The sequence below is a fragment of the Myxine glutinosa genome, chromosome 13 (genome assembly GCF_964187855.1).
Source record: "Myxine glutinosa chromosome 13, kmMyxGlut1.1, whole genome shotgun sequence".
NCBI classification, from domain to species: Eukaryota; Metazoa; Chordata; class Myxini; order Myxiniformes; family Myxinidae; genus Myxine; species Myxine glutinosa.
Genome location: NC_136273.1, coordinates 67,290,120 through 67,314,106, shown reverse-complemented (window position 1 = coordinate 67,314,106; position 23,987 = coordinate 67,290,120). Strand labels below are relative to the sequence as shown.

The 23,987-nt window shown below is 44.4% G+C and overlaps 1 protein-coding gene across 1 annotated transcript in view; it reads right to left on the bottom strand.

The window, feature by feature from the left end:
- DLG1 (discs large MAGUK scaffold protein 1) overlaps window positions 1–23,987 on the bottom strand; it is a gene marked incomplete in the record, with an annotated part of 214,084 nt that overhangs the window by 65,469 nt on the left and 124,628 nt on the right. Inside the window, 7 exon segments of the mRNA XM_078767605.1 lie at window positions 7,231–7,345; window positions 7,934–8,036; window positions 16,845–17,001; window positions 17,096–17,222; window positions 17,430–17,574; window positions 18,005–18,141; window positions 20,461–20,630. Of these exon segments, the coding sequence (XP_078623731.1) occupies window positions 7,231–7,345; window positions 7,934–8,036; window positions 16,845–17,001; window positions 17,096–17,222; window positions 17,430–17,574; window positions 18,005–18,141; window positions 20,461–20,630 (954 nt within the window).

Here is a 23,987-nt window from a genome sequence, read left to right as displayed (position 1 = left end):
GCTGTCGTCGTGACTATGTAAGACTGCATGTGACGGATGAAGAGCAAACGTCGAATTGGAAGATGAAGTCATCAAAAGCAAAACTCCCATGTTGGTGTCAGTAATTTTCAATTTGAACAAAGAAGAGTTTCTTGCTCTTGGAGGAACACAGGATGACATTGATAGGTACACCACACAAAGTCTGATATCGAAGATAAAGGAACGATTCTCGGAAATCCTCGTTGACAGTATGGTTCAATTATTGGAAGAAAAACACTATGTTTCACATGGTGGTGTGTGTATGGAGATGAAGAACAACGAGAAGGATGTGCTGCAAATAGAGGAACCGAATCACCTCCAATGTCGACATGAAGAAGCTGACACACTCATTGCCTTTCACGCAAACAACATTTCCACTGATAACATTCTAGTAAGGTCCACCGATACGGACGTCTTCATCATTCTGCTTGGGCTTTCTGGAAGGTCAGAAGGGATCAACATCATGATGGACTATGGATCTGGGAACCACCGAAGGCACATTGATGTCACTAAACTGGCTGCCATTCTTGAGAAGAAACAGACTGGTATCACTGAAGCACTAATCGGCCTTCATGCCTTGACTGGTTGTGATTTCACATCGTGGTTCTACAGAAAGGGCAAAGTGAAGCCCTTTCAGCGGATGGAGTCAGATGCAGCTCATGTGATGGCATTGCGATCTCTAACAGCTGAGGAGGTAGACGTCCAAGCTGTTACATCCTTTGTCTGCGTGCTGTATGGCTTCAAAACCTCTGACATTAATGAAGCCAGATACAAGGCATTCATGCGAATGGGTGGTGGTGACGAAAAGGAGCCCCTTGCCAGAATAAAGAAGATAAACTGTGCCTCTCTTCCCCCGTGCGCCAAGACACTTGGTAATCATATGTAAAGGGCACACTATGTGGCAAGAATCTGGAAGAGAGCTGATCAGACAGATACAACTGGTGGGGCGAGTACGACAGACTATGGATGGAAGTTGTACTCAAAACTGCTTTGAACCAGACTGGTATCCAGGAAGTTCAGTTCCAGAGTCCCTCACAGGCCCACATGAGGATGACGGGGATGGCGTGGAAGATAATTTAGTAGATGAGGAAGAGTCAGATAATGCTTGGAGTGAGGACAGTGATGAGAGTGACGAAAGTGACAGAGAAGACTTGTTATGCCAAGAGGACATCAAGTTATTTATGTGAACTGCACACTTGCAAGTTTTCCATGTATCGTTGTTCGGTAATGGCGTCGCTTAATGAGGGGGTGGACTATACATTTACCTGGAAAACTATACATTTTCTAGCAATAATGCGGGTGTCGGTGCAATGATTGACCATGTAAACATAGGTATAGACACCTTATTCGTGATATTATCATGCATAGTTCTCCAGATATTGAGCAAAATAGGTTTTTCGGTAATGGCGTCACTGTGTGATTTCGGGGGGAAAGCCACGGGTCAGACCTGGCAGCAATGCATTTTTGTGATGTCGGTGGATGACCCCATCAGCCCATGAGGTCAAACGTTCCGGCGCTTTTCACTTGAATAAACCTTCTGGGCTCCTGGACTATTACAGAAACGAGGCTCACGGAAAGGCAAGGTAAAAGTGACAGTGGGAAAAACATCAAGGGAATGAATGAAGAAAAAAATATGGGAGGGAGGAGGGGAAGAAATACTGAAACAAGCAAGTAAGATTATTGGCCTAGAAAAGGTTATTGGGGGTGACAGAGATCATGGGTCAGAATTAGGGATTACATGAGATGGCGATGCAATGCGTGCTTGAAGCCTCAGAGGGAAGAGTGAGACAGAACAGCCTTTTGTTACAATTGGAGACAAAGGGAAAATGAGGGAAAGTCCACCCCCTCATGCCGTTCCATAGACAGGAGAAGTGCGGAATTGCATTCATTTCTGTTTTCAGATGTTGGAGGTCACACACAATGTAGTCAGTTATGTGATATAGTCAGTCAGTATAGGCTAACCCCCGCTCTAGCAGGGAAAATGGCCTTAAAATGCCTGTTGTGTGTGTGTGGAGGCCACACACAATGAAACGAGTGTCAAATTGTGAAGGTGAAGCAGCCACATCATACTGCAAGGGGATAACTCACTGGGAAATGTTTGAGTGTGAATAACTGGAAAACTACATACAAATGAAGTCGATCTTTTGTGAGTGAGCAGTTAAGGGGCGATGCTGATTTCGTACCCAATCAAAATGAAGATTTTACCACATATTGCATCGCAGAAGCTGCAACATCAGTTTTATTCATTGGAGGTAAACGAGGAGGTTTGAGTTTATTGCATTTGAACGTCCAAGGGGCATCGAGATTGCTTGTCCACAGTGAGGAATAATTATTACTTCTCACCTGGAACAGGAAGTAATCAAGAGGGTGGACTGACCGGCAAAACATGAACCCTACTGAAAATGGGCAATACCTCGGCCAGCATACGAGAGTGCCTCAACTTTCTTAACATTGTGAGTGGCGTTGAACTTGTGGGACATACAGGCGTTGTCAATGTTATTGTCTTATCGGGCACGACTGGTCAGGTGCAACACATAGGAAGTGGGTTGATTAATATATCAGGACCTTGTTTTCAAAGCTTTTCATCGTGGATAAGGAATTTTGTTACCAAAGCCGATGAATGAGTTAATCAACCTCCTTTTTGTTAACGATTTTCCACAGGTTATAACTAAGTGTTGTATAATCGGCCGTTCAGTAAAGGGCACAGGATCAACGTCCTCATTGCTGGAAATCTTGATAATAATGGTAAAGTCATAAAATGTACTGTTTTAAATGTTAGCAGAGATATAAAAATATACTGTTTGAAAACTGACTCGAAAAATAAAAATAGTAAATTTGTAGTGGAAAGGAGGATGGGGCGAGGGAAGGAGAAATATAATATTTTTTAAAAGGTTGAGGGGTTTATCACCTGATAAAGTGTCAGGACCGAGTAGAGCTCAGCTGCTGCACCACGGCAAAGGTGAGTTTCGATTTATTCGGGAAATGAAGAGGTCAATGGCCAAACATATTAATCCAGTATGATATTTAATAAAATAAAGGGTGATGTTTTAATTTGTGAACCCAAAATAATTCCCATACCCTAAAACCTACATCTGTTAGGAACCTAATATTTTGTGTAAATGTAGCCTGATGTTACAAAAAGATGTAACATGATCCTAAGAGTTATCAGGTATCACGTGATTTATGAGGTGACCCAGCAGTGACGCTTTCTTTTTTTTTTTTGGGGTACAGGATCTAGGCTCGTCAAAGAGCTAACATTTAACACACAAAAAATCAAAGACACACAAAACATATAATAAGGGGAGCGGTAACTAGGTGGGGAGAGAAGGGGAAGCACAAACACAACATTTGAGAGCAGGGACATCGGGAGATCTGTGGGAGGGAGAGGGCTTGGGGGGAGGAGGCGTGGGAATGGGGGGGGGGGGGGGGGTGGGATAAGTACAAAACAAAAGGACACTGCAAGGACTTCCAGGAAAGAAGTTGGTATTTCAGAAAAGTGGATCTGGGGTGAAATTAGCGGGGGTAGAAAAGATCAAGGTTTTGGATGGGGGAAGATAAGAGATGGTGGTGAACAGCTGTTTTAAAGACCTGGAGGGAGGAGTGGGATTGAAGAGAGTGAGGGAGTTTGTTCCAGAGGCGGGAGAAAAGAGGAATGAAGGAGTGAAGGTGAGCAGAGAGTCTTGATTTTGGCAGTTTAACCATAAGAGGGTTGCAGGCAGATCTTGTGCGACCTGTAGGAATATTTGGGGGACAGAGCCCAGAGAGAGCTGGGGGAGCAAGGCCAGAGAGGAGTCGGTTGAAGACAGAAAGACCACCGACCTGCCTGCGGTGAGTAAGTGAAAGGCCCTCGGAGTTAGCTTCATCGCGGGAGATTGCAATGATACTGAAAGCTTTGGTTTCAACAGCGTGAAGCCGAGCTAGGTGTGAGGCAGGAGCACCGGCCCAGAGGGGAGAACAGCATTCCATTGAGCTGCGGATGAAAGCCTTGTATGAGGTGAGGAGCTCAGGTGTGCCAAGGAAGGACTTCACACGATGGAGTATGCCCAATCGGCAACTGCCTTTGGAGGCAAGCTTGGAAATGTGGTTTTCCCAGGAAAGATCATGGCAGATGGTGAGACCCAAAAGCTTGAGTGACAGAACTTCTTGGAGAGGATTGTTCAGAAAGTAGATGGGAGGGTTGTCCAGTTGGTCTTTTCAGAGAGAAATAGTAAGAGTATGAGATTTGTCAGGATTGAAAGACATGTTCCACTTGTTTGACCAGTCTGATTTTCTCCAGGTCTGCAGAGAGTGAGGAGGCTGCAGACTGCCGATCTGAGGGATGAGGAATGGAGCGGCAGAGAGTGGAGTCATCAGCAAAGAAGTAGAGAGGATTTTCAAGAGAGTCAGAGAGATCATTGATGAAGACAAGAAAAAGCACAGGGCCCAGAACACTGCCTTGGGGAACTCCAGCCTGAACAGGAAGGGGAGATGAGAGAAACCCATTCAGGGCCACACGTTGACTACGACTAGAGAGGAAGTCCGCAAGCTATGCGTGGAGATTTCCATGGATATCATAGGAGGAGAGTTTGGTGAGCAGAGCGGAGTGCCAGACCATATCAAAGGCACGTGATATGTCAAGGGAGACAGCTCTAATTTCCTGTTTGGCATTGAGGACCTCCATCCATTGTTGAGACAGCAGAAGCAGCATCAGCATGTCCAGAGTAGAGTGACCTGGCCTGAAACCAAATTGATGGTCAGAGATCAAGCCATTGGAGAGGAAAGATTTGATATCCAAAGCAATGATGGATTCCATGACTTTGCTGATAATTGGGAGAAGGCTGATTGGTCTGTAGTTGCAAGGATATGTTTTTGCACATTTTTTGTGTAAAGCGGTGAGGTTGGCTGATTTCAAAGCTGATGGCAGATGACCTTGAGCAAAAGAGAGGGTGAAGAGAACAGAGAGAGGGAGTGAAAGAGCGGCAGAGTAGGATTTTAGGACCCGTGGGCTGATGACGGCAGGTCCATTTGCAGAATCAGAGTCGAGGGTTGACAGAAACTTCTCCACCTTGTCAGGAGGAAAGGACACGGAGTCCAGGAGCAGCTGGGTACGGCTGGGTATGGTGGGTACAAAGAGGGATGGGTTTGGGACACAAGATTTAGAGGCAAACACAGAGTTGAGGCATTCAGCTTTTTCACGTGCGGAGTCAGCTGTGTAGCCGTTTGGGGTAAGGGAGGGGATGGAGGGGGAACAAACACCAGAAACAGATTTGACCAGACGCCACCAGGATTTGGAAGAGGGAGACAGGTTTGAGAGCTCAGTCTTCAGAGAGGAGAGATATTGTTTCTTGGTTCTCCTGAGGATGGACACACACTTGTTTCGGGCTTTGTGAAAGGAAATGAGATTTCCTTCCGTTGGATTTGCTTTCCAGGAGGCGAAAGCACGTTTTTTCTGGGCAACTGCCTCACCACAAGATTCCATGAACCATGGACGGTAGAAAGGGTATGACAACTGAAGACGAGATGGGATAAATCTGTGCATGGGAGAGAGCATTTTGCTTTGGAAGAATTCGCAGGAAGAATTGATGTCAGAGGCGGTCGAGATGGGAGACCAGTCCAGATGATTGATGGCTGCTTGAAGACCGTGCCAGTTGGCCTGAGAGAAATGCCAGACTCGTCGACGCTGAGGAGGCTCTCTGAGAATGGTCAGAGAGATGTCTACTTCAACAAGCACATGATCAGATGATCAGATGAGCCGAATCGCTTCACGATTTTCACCCTGTCACGCCATGGCGCTTACTGTGGAAGAACGTGTGTTTCTTTTCGAACATTACATCATGAATGCATCCTTTAGGGAATGCCAAATTGCATTTAAAAGTGCTTTGTTGGTCATACGGAACCTTCAAAATCAGTGATATGGAAACAGGTGAAGCAGTTCAGAGAAACAGGCCACGTGAAAGTTAAAAAGTGCATGCGCCCAACCAAGTGTTGTTACACCAGAGAAAGTGGATGAAGTGCAGGAAAAAATGGAAGCAAGCCCAAATAAATATCAGACATTTAGCACAAGAAGCTCACTGTTCATATTCTGACCATGTTACTCATCTCCTTGAATCTTTACACTGGCTGCCTGTCTCTGCTCGTGTGAAATACAAAATTTGCACACGATGTTATAAATCATTGTGTGGAGCGGGACCTCACTATATCTCCGATTTGTCACTCTCTATGAACCTCAGCAACGGCTTCGCTCAAGCGACGACTCTATGACCTTAGAGCCGCCGCACACCAGCACCAAGTCATTTGGCGAGAAATCCTTTTCCTTTGCTGCACCTCTGCTCTGGAATGACTTGCCTTCCTCTGTTCGACATGTTGACTCTCTTGCTGCCTTTAAAACCTCCCTCAAAACCTATCTGTTTCACAAGTCTTTCAAAGTCTAAGTCCTGAATTCCCTTTGATTTGAGGTGGGACAGAGATCGAGAGTATGTCTGTGTACGTGTGCGGGGGATGGAGGGGGAGAGTACACATCTGTGGGTTTTGAATGGGGAGGGAGAGGAATAGGGCAAGAGTGAATGTGTGTCTGTGTGTGTGTATGTTTGTGTATGTGTGTGCGGTGTGTGTGCGTTCGCATGATAATGTAAAGCACCACGAGGGTCGTTAACTCTGCTTGATGGGGCTATATAAGACTCCTTTATTATTATTATTATTATTATTATTATTATTATTATTCCAGTGCAAGGAAGGCGGTCACAAGATACTCAAACTTTATCCCGACAAAATCCATGCAGTGCATCAGTTACTGGAGCCACATAAAGAGAAACGTGTAGCCTACTGTGAGTGGCTCCAGAGGATGGTAAGAGAATAGGACAATGTTTTGGATGGTATGGTATGTTGTGGTGTTTTTTTTATTTTTATAAACACGAAACAGGGGTTCATCTTTTTGGGCATGTCTTTCTGTAACATTAGGGTACATTTACACAAAATATTAGATTCCTAGCAGATATAGTTTGTGGTGTATGGGAATTATTTAGGGTTCTTGAATTTTAAAATTCACCCTGTATGAGGGCATTTCATTGAGGATTTGACCTTGAAATTAAATCTACTAAATGTGTGTTACATTACACACCATATCTTTGATGGTGAAGAACGAGAAAGTCCATGAAACAACCACCAATCGGCTTTGAGAGAAGCATGTAAAGTAAGTGTGTCCATGTCATTGTGAGTGCAAGGGTAAAATCATACCTTACGTAGAGTGAGCGTTTCTGGCTCGTCTTGAGAGAGCCCGACCCAGTACTCAAACTGCTGTTCATCATTTGCTCACGCAAATCGTGGATTTTTGCCTCAAAGCGGCTGTATTCTGCACACATTGACATTCGTTTGGGGTTTCTCTCCTCCAGTTCCCATCCACAACAATGTTAGTCCAATATTGCACGACATTGTCTAACTCTTCCATGAGACTTCACTTCACCAGTGAGAGAATTAAATACCGGTTATTCCAATTTGTGCTGATCTGCAGAGTTTTATATGTCAGATGGATCATGTAAAAATGATTAAAGCATGGAGGGATAACCCCAAGCACAACAGATTTCAAACACACCATCACAAAAAGTCAATGAGAACAGGCTGAAGAGGTGTATGAAACAATATAAATGAAAACCAGTGCTAAGATTGGCACAAAAAGGGTACCCAGAATATGGTTCCATAAGCTAAAGGACAACATCCTCTGTTGGGAGGAAAGCACATTTCCCCACCAAGCTATCTATCAAGGTAAGAAAATGCATCTCCTGCACAAAAAAACATACATTTAAATGCAGGATGTGGTTTCTCCACTTGTGTTTGGGGAGGAATTGATATCCACTTGTGCTTCAACAAAATGCCTGAGTTTTACCTTCTGGTTTGTACCACGTAATGATTGTTAAATTAATAACCAATGCCCGAGTCGTACCTTCCGGTTTGTACTGCGAAATGATTGTGACGGTCTGCCCTGCACCCTTGAGTGCAGCAGCTGCTTGTTCATGGGTGGCATTCCGCAGGTCTATGCCGTTCACCTGTACACATCAGGCGCAGTAACGACCAGAATACTGTGAGCAAACTTGTGTCGTGACAGTGAGATAAAACCTTTAAATAAATAATTACAGGTTGTTGGTTTTTTCTACAGAAGGTCATCAGACGAACATGCCTGCATTGTAATTTTTGTAGATGAACATGCCTGTGTTGTAAGAAGACAAAGAGGGACAACACTTCGGATTTATAAATGAGCCAGTGCAAAGAACACAGATTTGGGTACATTTTTGACACGCACACAGCCACACACAAATAAATTACGGTTTTGGATGGACATGCGACCACAAAATGTTATCTAACACCTAAACGGTACGTACAATTTTCGCAACTTTGGTATCAAAACTTGTGCAAGATTATCGAAAAAAAGTAATGAAAGGAAATTTTCTGATCAGCGGTGGTTTGGAAGGTATCACAAAAATCGACGAGGGGGGGCATTATGCCCCCACCCCCTCCCCAGCCTAGATAGGGTTAAGACAGAAACAAAGAGGAATAGTTAATTATGGGTGTCTGATAAAAGCACTCCAAATAACAATCTACATATTTGACATTACACAAGAGTGACCTTCTCAATAAAGTTCATATGCCAAAGTGAGGACATGGATCATAAATCAGATGAGAATTTTCAATCGAAATGACGTGATGGAAAACGAATTTTGAAAACAAGGAAATGATAAACAGAATGTTGAACGTGGAAGCAATTATTCCAAACTCATTCTATTTGAAAGATCCCATTTACCCTAAAAACAGCATAACCTAAAATGGATGTCTATGCCCATTTCCCCACCCCCCACTCCTGAATTCCAACATTGAGATGAGCATCACGATGGTATGTACCTGCAGGTGCTTTCTACGTCGTTACCATCATGGCGGTGGTGTGTCTTCAAAGCAAAAGCATCAGATGAACTCTGACTTTTCAAATTAAATTCGTTAAAAACAATCCTGCTTGCCTAATGTCATTATTTCAGAGGTGAGATGAAAGGAATATTCCCATTAATAGAACGTTTTCAAAGCAAAAAAAAAAAAAAGCAAAACTGTATGTAGCATGGTCGGACTTTGGTACACATCGTTTGTTGCCCATTGACAGGATAATCAGCAACAACCAAATTAAATCACGAGTTGCTGCAAACACGTTTCACCGAAAGCTGCTAAATAATACATACACTGTGATATACTGTATATCTACATATACACAAGAAAAAAAACGTTAAAAAAGGTAAAAGCAGAGGGATGAAATCTCAAAATACAACGAAACAAGGTAGGAATGCCACCATGATACAACACCACAATCCTTTTATGGATTAACAACATGTACGTATTTTGACGGGTTGCTCCATCCCAATCCCACAACAAAAGTAAAATGTCAAAATATGTCATGATGGTGATCCATAAGAGGACTGCGGTGTCGTATTGCGGTGTCGTATTGCGGTGTCGTATTGCGGTGTCGTATTGCGGTGTCGTATTGCGGTGTCGTATTGCGGTGTCGTATTGCGGTGTCGTATTGCGGTGTCGTATTGCGGTGTCGTATTGCGGTGTCGTATTGCGGTGTCGTATTGCGGTGTCGTATTGCGGTGTCGTATTGCGGTGTCGTATTGCGGTGCCGTATTGCGGTGCCGTATTGCGGTGCCGTATTGCGGTGCCGTATTGCGGTGCCGTATTGCGGTGCCGTATTGCGGTGCCGTATTGCGGTGCCGTATTGCGGTGTCGTATTGCGGTGTCGTATTGCGGTGTCGTATTGCGGTGTCGTATTGCGGTGTCGTAATGCGGTGTCGTAATGCGGTGTCGTATTGCTGTGTCGTATTGCGTTGTCGTATTGCGGTGTCGTATTGCGGTGTCGTATTGCGGTGGCATCCTTACATTGTTTGCTTTTTTGAAATTTCATCCCTGCATGTTTTTACTTTTCCCCTTTTATTTTTAAAAGTAAAAAAAAAAAAATCTTGCTTCTTGTTCTTTTTTGAGGGGAAGTATATAAAAGAGTTTATAAAGTATGCAAAATACACGTATACAGATCAGTGAGATAGTATACAGACATCAGTGTGTATCTCCTACTGGAGCAGCATTGCATTTTGTGGAAATAGAAGATGGCCGCGCCTGGGTAAACAATCGCTCGACTAGAAAATTTAGAGCATCCCTCCCATCTCCCAAAAGGGAGATTACTTCATGCTTTATTGTCGTTATTCCAACGAGTCATAATAAGCATATACAATCAGATAGGATGGATGTCACCTTAAAACATATCGCAGAAACAATGGCAAAATGAATTGTCATGCACGAGTAAAGGTTCACACTGATGAGCGCCTGATGTGAGGTGTTCAGAGCGTGTGAGTAGAAGAAGCACAGGTCGTGACTGAATGCAGAAATTTGAAAGAAGCAGAAGAAGGAAAGTGAAAGACAGAAATGGAGGAACACCACATTAGTGTACAGAATATAAAATATAACAATAGTGAGTGAAAAAAAGAGAAAGAGCTTGGGAATATTAATTGATTGGTTGTGGGCTCTGCCTGAAGACAGGTCCTTGGCTGTTTGGCAAAGGTTATGCTGGGTGGTTTGCCGTTGCATTCCCATCAGTTAGTCAGGGCAGGAATATGAAATTTGAGCAGGATGCTGGTGATGACTCGGCTTTCTTGGCGAAGGACACAGTGGGATCTTTAACGTCCAGCAACTAATGAGAGCAGACGGGACACCGGGCTTAATGTCCATTGGAGGGATGGCACATACACTGCTGAATTACTCTGCCTGTGAAACACCAGAATGGCAGCGGTTTAGTCTGGGTTGAAATCCTGACCCAGCTATAAACAAAGAAACGAGTGTGTCTATCTCTAGTCCATCTCTTCGGATATGGAAAGGGAACGTTTCTCTTTGCAATCAAATGAAACTGGAAAGAAGGAATTTAGAAAGAACAAAGCAGGAATAAAAGAGGCGACATTAAGATGAAGATGAGCCATCAGTGAATGTCTCTTTTTTTTCCCAACTCTTCATTTATTTTCACACAAGTATTGTGCCACTGAAAACATGTGTGTATATGTAATCCTTCACATGTGCTGAAAACAAGCATGTGCATGTAATCCTTCACATGCTGAAAACATACATGTGCTGCAAATATGCATGTGCAATGTGCATGTAATCCTTCATTCATTTCTACTGACATTAAATGTCCCATCATCTTGTTAGAATGTCACCACATGATTCTCGAGAAGTATACAGCGTTGTCCGACGTACAATTAACGCAAGTGAGGAATATTGTCATTCATAATGATTGGAAACATAACGGCATACACGGATCATGTGACCAGAATTTTCCTGACACGTCTGTCGCACCTTTATTGGCGCTGAGGAAGCACCTTTAGCGATTGACTTCCACCCAGTGTAACGCTAATTCCTGTCACAGGAATTCTGAGATCATATAAGTGGGCGTGGCAGTTCCTGATTGGTTCGTGTTGGGGAACGCCTTCTCGCTGCCGACGTGACGTAAATTCGCGCACGCGCACTGGTGATTGGCGCTGAGGAAGCGCCTCTAGCGATTGACTTCCAGCCAGTGTAACGCTAATTCCTGTCACAGGAATTCTGAGATCATATAAGTGGGCGTGGCAGTTCCTGATTGGTTCGTGTTGGGGAACGCCTTCTCGCTGCTGACGTGACGTAAATTCGCGCACGCGCACTGGTGAAGCTTACTCGATCTTACTCGATCCCATATTACATGTACTTTCATTGCATACAAATTATACTTCCTCCTAGAAATTCCATGCCCGAACCTCAGCGCAATCCAAGAGGATTCACTTGTTATACAGGGACTCTACAAGTAAAGTATCACTTTTGGCCAATGGTTCTGTCCATTCCCCTTACCCATTCCACAATCATGGCTTGTTTTGGTTGAGTCCACATCTACATTTGATCTAATGTTTTCCATACGGTATTTTGTCATATTGGTATGGCGAAAATCCATACATGTTATCAAATTATTTAGTTGCAACACTTATCTAGTTGCAATTGATTTTGGGAATGGGGATATGTATCACTTTTGGCTAATTGTTGTGTCCACTTCCCACCCACCACCCCTCACCCCCAAATCCAACATTCCTGGTTCGTTTTGGTTGAGTCCACATTTACGTTCGATTTATTTTCATAAAACACAATGTTTTATATATTCACAATCTGACAGTCGTGCTTTCACTTGCTTACTGGAGGCTGAGATCTAGTTATTACAAACAAAGTAAGTATTGCATGCATCTTACTTGTCTTTATTTACATGCGGTTTTTGATGAATGTTACTATGTGTCGAGTCGAATAATACAACAATTTATAATAATTAACTTTACAATTGGTTATTTTTAACTTTTTAAGCAATTTCCGATGTTTTCTAAAAATGTTATAATCTATAACTCTTCATTCCAGGTCTGGTATTTAAATGGAAAATGGCCCAACGCAAAACACAACTGCAGTATGAATCTATGAAGGAAAACAAATTGAAGCGTGATTTGCATTCAGTTCATCCAAACTTTGTCGAAAAGCCATGGAGTTACTGGGAGGACAAAGAAGAACAGGTAAAATTAAGTCGGATGATGCTCCCTCGAGTTCGCCTTTTCTCTTTAGAAAGCTTCCTTGGCGTCCTTTGCAGTGGCGTGGTATATTGAAAGATGCAAAAAACCCAAAACATTGGAGAGGAGCTGGTGAAGCCAGCAGCAGTGGCAATTGTGAAAACCGTTTGCAGAGAAGATGTTTCCAAGAAGATTGAATCGGTACCACTTTTTGACAATAGCATCAAACGTCGAATTGATCTCATTTCAGATGATGTTTTGACTCAACTGTTGTGGCACTGAAAAAAGGAGGAACATTTTCGTTGCAGACGGATGAATCAGTAGACATTGCAGGTGATGCTCAACTTATAGTTTTTGTAAGGTACAGAGGAGAAGACGACATTCTGGAAGAATTTCTTTTCTGCAATGCCCTGTCAAGTACTACAACTGGAGAAGACATCTTTAATATGATGAACAATTTTTTCAAGAAACATGATCTAGACTGGTTGAATTGCTTGGCTGTGTGCATTGACAGAGCTCCATCTATGATGGGAAGTTGTTTGGGTTTTGTTACTCGTGTTAAAGTAGAAAACTCTGATATTATGATAATTCACTGTTTCTTACATCGGGAAAACATTGCCACTCAACGTTTGCAACCGGACCTCCATGTAGTTCTTGATGATGTTATCCAAATTGTGAATTTTGTCAAGGCCAGGGCTTCAAACTCACACATTTTCCATAAAATGCGTGAAGAGATGGGATCACATCACCAGGTCTTGCTGTTCCACTCTGATGTTCGTTGGCTCTCTCGAGGGAAGATTCTTGGAAGAGTTATTGAAATAAAAACGGAAATTGAGATATACTAAATTAATTGACAAAATTGAGATTAACTACATTTTTAACTAACTAAATAAATTTACCTTAAAAATTTTTTTTACATGAGAAGAGACATGCACTGGCAGACTGCTTTAAAGATGCTGCTTTGCTGGCAAAGCTTGCCTATTTGGGTGACATCTTCATGCACCTGAATTCAGATATGCAGGGCCGTAATCATACCATGGTGGACATAGGTGAAAATATTGCCTTATTCAAGAAAAATCTTGCTCTTTGGAGAGAAAAACTGGCTAAAGTAAAAACGGTTGCCTTTCCAGAACTGAGTGCTGTGCTGGAAGATGCATTGGAAATATCCCTTGTTGACGTCAAAAGTATTTTCGAAGATCATCTGAAGAACCTTCAGGAAGAAATGGACAGGTATTTTCCAGAAAACGTCGACATCAAGAAGCATAGTTGGATCAGAAATGTGTCAATGTGTACGTCAGTGAAGTCGGAAAAGATATTTCGGGATTTCAAGAAGAACGTGTGGAACTCCAGGAAATTCAAGTGCAGAAGCAACGCTTTGAAAAGCTCCCGTATTCGAAATTTTGGACCCAACTTTAGGATAAGCCCATTCTGACTCAGGAGGCTGAAAAAGCTCTTCTCCCTTTTCCAACAATATATCTCTGTGAACAAGGATTTTCACGTCTTGTTGCAATCCCTTGTTGCAAAACTTGTTCCTTGGAAAGCAAATCCAACGGAAGGAAATCTCATTTCCTTTCACAAAGCCCAAAAACAAGTGTGTGTCCACCCTCAGGAGAGCCAGGAAACAATATCTCTCCGTTCTCAAGACCGAACTCTCTTATCTGTCTCCCTCTTCCAAATCCTGGTGGCGTCTGGTCAAATCTGTTTCTGGTCTTTGTTCCCCCTCCATCCCCTCCCTTACCTCAAACGGCTACACAGCTGACTCCGCACGTGAAAAAGCTGAATGCCTCAACTCTGTGTTTGCCTCTAAATCTTGTGTCCCAAACCCATCCCTCTCTGCACCCACCGTACCCAGTCGTACCCAGCTGCTCCTGGACTCCGTGTCCTTTCCTCCCGACAAGGTGGAAACGTTTCTGTCAACCCTCGACTGATTCTGCAACTGGACATGACGGCATCAGTCCACGGGTCCTAAAATCCTGTTCTTCCGCTCTTTCACTCCCTCTCTCTGTTCTCTTCACCCTCTCTTTTGCTCAAGGTCAACTTCCATCTGCTTGCAAATCGGCCAACATCACCGCTTTGCACAAAAAAGGTGCAAAAACAGATCCGAGCAACTACAGACCAATCAGCCTTCTCCCAATTATCAGCAAAGTCATGGAATCCATCATTGCTTCAGATGTGAAATCTTTCCTCTTCTCCAATGGCTTGATCTCTGATCATCAATTTGGTTTCAGACCAGGTCACTCAACTCTGGACTTGCTGCTTCTGCTGTCTCAACAATGGATGGAGGCCCTCAATGCCAAACAGGAAATTAGAGCTGTCTCCCTCGACATATCACGTGCCTTCGATACGGTCTGGCACCCCGCTCTGCTCACCAAACTCTCCCCCTTTGGTATCCATGGAAATCTCCACGCATGGCTGGCGGACTTCCTCTCTAGCCATAGTCAATGTGTGGCCCTGAATGGGTTTCTCTCATCTCCTCTTCCTGTTCAGGCTGGAGTTCCCCAAGGCAGTGTTCTGGGCCCTGTGCTTTTTCTGGTCTTCATCAATGATCTCTCTGACTCTCTTGAAAATCCTCTCTATCTCTTTGCTGATGACTCCACTCTCTGCCGCTCCATTCCTCATCCCTCAGATCGGCAGTCTGCAGCCTCCTCACTCTCTGCAGACCTGGACAAAATCACAGACTGGGCAAACAAGTGGAACATGTCTTTCAATCCTGACAAATCTCACACTCTTACGATGTCTCCCCGAAAAGACCGACTGGACAACCCTCCCATCTACTTTCTGAATAATCCTCTCCAAGAAGTTCTGTCACTCAAGCTTTTGGGTCTCACTATCTGCCATGATCTTTCCTGGGAAAACCACATTTCCAAGCTGGCCTCCAAAGCCAGTCGCCGACTGGGCATCCTCCGTCATGCCAAGTCCTTCCTTGGCACACCTGAGCTCCTCACCACATACAAGGCTTTCATCCGCAGCTCAATGGAGTACTTCTCTCCCCTCTGGGCTGGTGCTCCTGCCTCACACCTAGCTCGTCTTCACGCTGTTGAAACCAAAGCGTTCAGAATCATTGGAATCTCCCGCGATGACGCTATCTCCGAGGGCCTTTCACTTACTCACCGCAGGCAGGTTGGTGGTCTTTCCGTCTTCTACCGACTCCTCTCCCGCCTTGCTCCCCCAGCTCTCTCTGGGCTCTGTCCCCCAAATATTCCTACAGGTCGCACAAGATCTGCCTGCAACCCTCTTATGGTTAAACTGCCAAAATCAAGACTCTCTGCTCACCTTCACTCCTTCATTCCTCTTTTCTCCCGCCTCTGGAACAAACTCCCTCACTCTCTTCAATCCCACTCCTCCCTCCAGGTCTTTAAAACGGCTGTTCACCACCATCTCTTATCTTCCCCGATCCAAAACCTTGATCTTTTCTACCCCCGCTAATTTAACCCGAAATCCATTTTTTTGAGGTGCCGACTTCTTTCCTGGAAGTCCTTGGTGTCCTTGCGTTTTATACCTATCCTGCCTCCCCCCAGGCCCTCTCCCTCCCACACATCTCCCGATGTCCCTGCTCTCAAATGTTGTGTTTGTGTGCTTCCTCCCCTTCTCTCCCCATCTTGTCGACCGCTCCCCTTTTTATATACTTTGTTTGCTTATTTGTTTGATTTGTTTGTTTGATAAATGTTAGCTCTTTCACGAGCCTCTACTCTGTATATTAAAAAAAAAAAAAAAAAAAAAAATCAAGACTAAAGCAAGGAACTACGTAGATCCTCATCATGACTTGCGCTGTGCTCTGTCCATCAACATAAAAACAAACTTAGAGGAGCCTACCCACAAAATGAAGCAGTATCACGGTAGCCACTGAGAAAATCTTTGTGTAATAAAGTCTCATTTTCATGTAAATTTGTTTTTCATTTTGTCCAATTAAAACTCTTTGAAAATCATTTTGTGTTGGTAATTAACTCAATTAAACGATATGAATAAACACAACGTACCAAAATGATAGGTTGTTTAGGGTCGCCAGGCCAGGACAAGATTGTATTCAAGGGTCGCCACAAAAAGAGTTTGGGAACCTCTGGCATACAGGATCGTCGGCCGGATAGTGGGTGCGAGCACCCACCCCGTGATCCATACCGCCTCAAACGCGCAACAATGCACGCACGCGCGCACACACACACACACACACACACACACACACACACACACACACACACACACACACACACACACACACACACACACACACACACACACACACACACACACACACACACTAACCGAAAGGATCTGATCTCCTCTACGCAGCTCCCCACTCAGATCTGCAGGGCCTCCAGCGAGGATGAACGATATGAAGATTCCCTCTCCATCCTCACCCCCCACAATATTGAAGCCAAGTCCTGTGGAGCCCTTATGCAAGACAATTTTCCTTGGTTCTCTGTGTAGAGAAGGAAAATTAACGTTTAATGGTTGGGTACAGACTCCTCACAAAATCAAATCCCAAACCACAAAATGCAAATTCATCAGCCAACCGAAGCAAGTCTTCTTCTGCCAGCATTTGTTTCGAGACTGGAGAGTAGCGAGATGGCGACGGGGGGCCGTGAGGGCCTCCTCCATATCCAGGAGCAAGGACGTGGTTATCAAGTGTGGGCGTATACGCTGCAGAACACAGTGCACAATAACCATGCCGTTGCCCTCAATAAGTATTTGGATAAGCAATTGATGATGCTTTTTTGATAAGCAAAAAAACACACACACACACACACACACAAAAAAAAATGGGAACGTGGTCCTCTTTTTATTCCACAACATTAGCACCTCCAGCATTACAGAAGAAAGTATAATCTCCAATAGTAGTGGTCTCACCACTCGTGATGTCTGGTGGCCCGTAGGCATCGGGGAGGTAGACAGATGTTGGCTTTGCGATTTTCAAGTAAACCACTTCAGCGGTGCTTTTAAGTACCGCCACCGCTTCCTCGTGGGTGACATCCTCCAAGCATATGCCATTCACCTGCCCCAAAGCACAACACACGGATGCTTCACATACTAATACTGCACACCCTGAGATATCATGGCCAATATAATGCAATATACATCATGGTAAAACTCGTGAAGTCCCATCACAAGTTGAAATATTTCATGCAATTCATCCACACACAAAAATATTTTGGTCAAGGTGCGATGCCAAGCCATAATAAATAAACAAATGGGAAATAAAAATTATCCAAGTGAACTCCATCACAAGCACGTTCTATTTTACCGCACAGAAACAGTTTGGTGCGAGTGGGTCGGGGAAGGAACATGGTTTTGGTGAGAGCAAGGGGACAATGGTGAGAGTGTTAGGACAAAAGTGATGAAAAGTGGACAAGAATAAAATATGGCAAGAGATATACGGGACGTGGTGTTCTGAGGCACGATGTGCATGGCAGGACGGTACGTACAGCAAGTAGCCGATCACCAATGTGCAGCCTGCCGTCTTTCTGTGCTGCCCCACCTTCGATGATCTTGGTCACATAAATGCTGTCATCACCGGGAATGTGTTGATTGCCAATTCCTCCAGCAATGCTAAACCCAAGACCTTGCAAGGTACATTGAAGGAGAAGAAGATGAAATCAATATTGACTGTAAAAGCAAGATGGGATTACGAGGAGGAAGGGATTGAGCTAACAAAGCAGGAAACGAGATACGTATGTACTCCCAACTTCTTAAATTATGTATATATTCAATGAAGAAGAAGCAGAAGAGCACAAATTTCACAGATTGAATGGCAAAAGCACAACTTCGGGTGAAATCATTTACAAAATGCTGAAAGTAGAAAAACTATGGTTTGGATTATTGAGTCGGATTGTGGTTCATATGACAGACCTTCATATGCTCTGTTAGGCAATACTTCCTGTTTACCGAAATGCTGCGATGACAAAACTGCACAATGGAATGAACTAATGAATGCTTGTCAAATTGTGTTAAGGGATCCATTTCGCAGGATTGGAATCACATTGCCTGGTCCGTAAGTGCCATGTGTGCGGATGTTTAACAAGGTAATGGAACATGGAAACCATAAATTCAGAAAAGCAACCACTGCAGGGACCTTTGCACTGCTTTGCTTCACTTATTCATCATGAGTAAGCAATAATGATGCAAAACAAAAAAAGTAAATCAAATCGATGCAAAACAAAACAATGGTCATCTTCCTGTGTTCATTTTGTAGAATGATCGAGCTAAAGCCACCAGGCACTTGTTCAAATGTTGTCTTCCACTTTCACATCGTCAATGTTTCATTCAAGAACCACTGATGCGCGTTGAAAGCTGGAAACAGGTAAACACAATCAACCTCAACGATTCGGGCCCGAGCCAAAATCTAATCGACCTGTTCTTGTCACACACCCAACCTTGTCCACCAAGTTTCGTCTGAATCCGTCCACAACCTTTTCATATATCGTGCTCACAGACAAATCAACAGACAGACAGGGATGAAAACATAACCTCTGTCCACCTTTGGTGGTGGAGGTAATAAATAACAGCTGCCACATCATCCTGATTCACAGATACGAAGGTAGGCCACATGCTGCGAGACAACCAAATTACTGTAGTAGTTTAATTTTCGATTCAGTGACCCTCTGCGACTTGTACTGTAAACTCAACCCAAAATAGTCCACACAGGGATTGAGAGACACACGGATGGATTTCTCCATCCTGTTACTGGATTTCTCCATCATGTTACTCGTATATTGATTCACACAATATTGTTTCCGTTAAAACTTCATCGGGTGATCCCATGGTGAGCCACGTAAGATGTCAAAACCTACGTACTCAGACTTACTTCACCATTATACGAAATGCAACAGAGAGAAAAAAGATTAAACTTCAAAGGAGCCAATGCAAGGGAGTGGTGCAGTGTCTGTTTTCAATGATCAGTCAGGAAGAGATTCACAATTGCAGGATTTGGGTTTGAACCCCAATGAGCCAACGGGTGCATATCAGTTATTTCTCACACAAAACGTCTCTTTTTTAACAGGATCGAAGGTTCGTAGTGGAGCTGACACACACACACACACACACACACACACACACACACACACACACACACACACGCACGCACGCACGCACGCACACACACACACACACACACACACACACACACACACACACACACACACGCACACACACACACACACACACACACACAAAGACAGGACTGTTCGACAAGACAACTACCCCTTCCCGGGGCACTCTGGCTACCAGCGACCCACAGCATTGGCGCGCCGCCTTTATCACTGCACCTCGTGGGGTATTCTAAGGAGGATTCTCCTCCCCATGGATTTCAGCCTATTCGGATTGTTCTTATCCTTTGAAATGCTGAGTGTCAAGCAAGGAAGCAGCACGTTCCATTTTTAAAGTCTTGGCCAGGGTTTGAACTACCGACCTCCCAAACTCGAAGTGAAGGCATTAAAATAAAAAGAGAAAATATATTAAGTTCAGGAACCTAGTTTTCATGTTCATTTATTTTCACCTTTGACATGTCTACTGAATATACAAATAAATAAATGTAAGGGTCCATTGGAAAAGGCCCCAGGCTTGATGTTCCATTTTAGTTAAGGGATTTCATGAGGGGCTGCGCAGGTAGTCTGGATGTCACACACTCGCCTCTGTGCTGTCTGGCGTTGGTTTGAATCCCAACCTAGCTATTAACTCCCGTCTTGTGTTTCGCAAGTCCGTCGAGGCATCAATGTGTGGCGTCCGTCAGATGGCCGTTAAACCAGGTGTCCCGTCTGCGAGCATTCGGTTGCTTTGAAGTACCACCTACGTCATATTAGAATGAAAACTAAAGCAGATTCATGCATGTGGAAGTGCACCAATATCAAACTTGACAGAGGACGAGACACTTTCTGAAACTCACCTTTGGGCCCTTTAACTAATTTGATCTCCATGACAGTCTCTGAGACAGGCCGCCGCCGCCGCACGTACAAGCGGACAATAGAACCCGCTTCTTTCAAAGCTTCGACGGCACGGCTGTGCACAACCTCCCGCACGTCTACCTCGTTCACACGAAGAATGCAGTCGTTCACCCTGGATGTCACAGGCAGAGTAAAAGGTGGGATCAACATGACAATCACAACAGCGAAATCAAAACTATACAAAGTTTTAAAACTTATTCCAGCAATTCATTTTGGGAACGAACAATAAAATCGGTATGTTGATGGCCATGGGGACAACAACAATGAACAGGCATCGCAGAGCATGAGGGTTCTAATTTGGCAGGAAAAAGGCAGCACAAAGGTCTTGGATTCAAACACCAAAAAACACCAGGAATGGAGAGTCAATAAATTTAAAAAAACCCAGTAAAATTAATAACAGCCTTCAGTCAGGAAGGTGATAACTGGATTGGCTTGTCCCGCTTGGTCCACACTGTGGTTAGATCAAAGCATTTGAGGGATTTTCTGACGAAGCAGATATATAAACAACAAAAATTCCACATTGCTACAAAACTACCCTAACGTTTCGGTGCATCGTTTGATTGATGCATATGAATGTAGTGACGGTTTGGAGACAAAGTTGTATTAAAGCAACACTAGTGAGACATTCTGGAGCGAATCAGAAAGCAAGCTCCAGTTACAGCTTATAAAAAAAATAACCACCTTTCGAGGCCATTTTTCCCCGCAAAGCGGGGGTTGGCCTTTTTCGGGGACCGTGGTTGTTGTTGTTTTTCGGTCCCCTTTTTGAAGCAATGTTTTACGGTCGGATGCCCTTCCTGACGCCAACCTTTTTGCCGCCTTTAACGACAAACAGGGAATTACCAGTGAACTGGTACTCAATTAGCCGACCTCGGAAGGATGACAGTCCTCCCCCCCTGACAGACCCCCCTGGCGTTAATTCAGCGATCGACCGGGATTCGAACCCAGGATCCTAGGATCCTAAGCCGGGACCCTTGCCGCTAGCCCAACACCAGGGCTAAAGCTTAATGGCACTTATTCTAATTTCACCTGCGGCGTGTTGCAGGTCTACAAAGGCTTCGCGTTTCTGTGGGGTTTCTTTTTTGGGGTCGATTTTTGAAATGTGCACCCATTGATTGGACAGCTGCTGGACCACACCCAAATTTGTTGCTCGACTCCACCCACCATAGCACCGAGACAAAATGAAGGTAATCAAGCGTTATGTTACCAGGCGTTATGTTACGTTACGTAATCAAGTGTTAGGTTACTCATATTACTAAAAAATAGCACTGCAAAGTGGGCGTAACCCCAGAGCCCATGCATGGTGGAAACCAATTTCAAGATGGCTGCCGTGGCGCACATATTGAAAATCGCAGCGCACCCATTTTCGAAAGGAACCTTCCTCTATTCAACCCCAACACACACTGCAAAAATGGATTTAATTGGACTAGCTGTTCTGCTTGAAAATGACAAACCAATTTCAAGATGGCTGCCGTGGCGGCCATATTGAAAATCGCAGCGCGCCCATTTTCGAAAGGAACCTTCCTCTACTCAACCCCAACACACTGCAAAAATGGATTTAATCGGACAAGCCATTCTGCTCGAAATTGACGGAAACCAATTTCAAGATGGCTGCCGTGGCGCCATATTGAAAATCGCAGCGCACCCATTTTCGAAAGGAACCTTCCTCTACTCAACCCCAACAGACACTGCAAAAATGGATTTAATCGGACAAGCCGTTCTCCTTGAAATTGACGGAAACCAAAAGTTGACGGATGCCCGGACGACGCCCGTGACGACAACACCCCTTAGCCCAATTTGGGCTGAGGGGTGAGAACGATTGCTAACTAACTGCCAGGCCATAACGAGTAGTTTAAAACTAGCATTATGTAATTTTTGAATGGCTTCATATTTGGGTTAAGCAATCCGTGACTATGACGAATCAGCTCGTTCTGATTATAACCGTGGGGAGGGTGACGCGGGTGAGAAGTATCAAGTTAATTTTTTAATAGCGCATTAAATGTGTATTTCCCAATCGTGCTGTTCATCTTTAAATAGTGCTTCCCATGCGCGCTTCCCACTTGGGCCGTTTCTGGATTTTGTCGCAGGTTGTGACCACAGTGTGGTCATTCTTGTTAAAGGATGCAAATTAAGCATTCAGATAATAGTGTGCACCAGGACCCAATGGTGGCCGCATGCTGCGGGACACACGGTAGGTCGTGTGCCCCTCAGCGACACCAGTGTGGCCGCGTGCATCATGACACTCAGGCTGCTGCGTGCAGTATTGCATTCCGGTAGTTGTTTTCATTCTGATGCTGAAGCATTGGGCAAAAGGACCACCGAGGCACTCGGAAACATGGTGGTGGGATGATGAAGTTGGAAAGAGGATTGACGAGAAGAGGAAGAAGTTCAAGGAGTGGCAGAAGGCGAAGGGTACGGGAGCAGAAACAGCAGAGCATGAAAGTTATAAGGCAGCCAGGAAGGCTGCAAAGAAAGAGGTAGCAAAGGCGCAGGAGGCATGTAGGAAAATGTTCGGAGAACGCTTGGATTCGGAAGAGGGTCAGAAAGCAGTATTCAGGATTGCAAAGCAGATAGCGAAAGGGAGGTGTGATGTGATGGGGGTGAGTTGCTTGAAGGATGAAGTGGGACAAATCGTTGTCGACCCAGATGGAATTAAAGGAAGATGGAAAAGATATATGGAAATGCTGTTGAATACAGAGAATGAATGGGATGGCAACATAGAGAGTAACCCAGTTTTAGGACCGGCAGAGAAGATAACTGAGAAGGAAGTTGAGGAAGCGATAAAAGAAATGAAGGGTAGAAAAGCGGGAGGGCTGACGGGAGTTGTAGGAGATATGTTGAAGGCAGCAGGAAGTTGGGGTGTGAAGAGAATGACAGAGATCTGTAATCTGGTGGTGAAAGAAGGCCGCATTCCAGTGAATTGGGAACTGAGTACCCTCATCCCTCTATACAAGGGGAAAGGTGACCCTCTGGAGTGTGGCTCGTACCGAGCGATAAAGTTATTGGAGCATGGAATGAAGGTATTGGAAAGGGTGTTGGAGAGGAGGATAAGGAAGAAAGTGAAGATTGACGAAATGCAGTTTGGATTCATGCCAGGAAGAGGAACGACAGACGTGCTTTTCATTGTGAGGCAGTTGCAGGAGAAGTACATGGAGAAGAGGAAGAGGTTGTTTCTTGGGTTTGTTGATCTGGAGAAAGCATTCGATCGGGTTCCACGCAAAGTATTGACATGGGCATTGAGGAAGTTAGGAGTGGAGGAATGGTTGATCAGAGTAGTGATGGCAATGTACAAAAGAGCGCGCACAGCTGTAAGGACGAAGGACGGGAACAGTGGTGAGTTTGAGGTGGAGGTGGGAGTGCATCAGGGGTCGGTACTAAGTCCACTACTATTTGTAGCTGTGATGGAAGTGCTGGCTCAGAACGTAAAGGAGGGTTTACCGTGGGAGTTGTTGTATGCAGATGATCTGGTGTT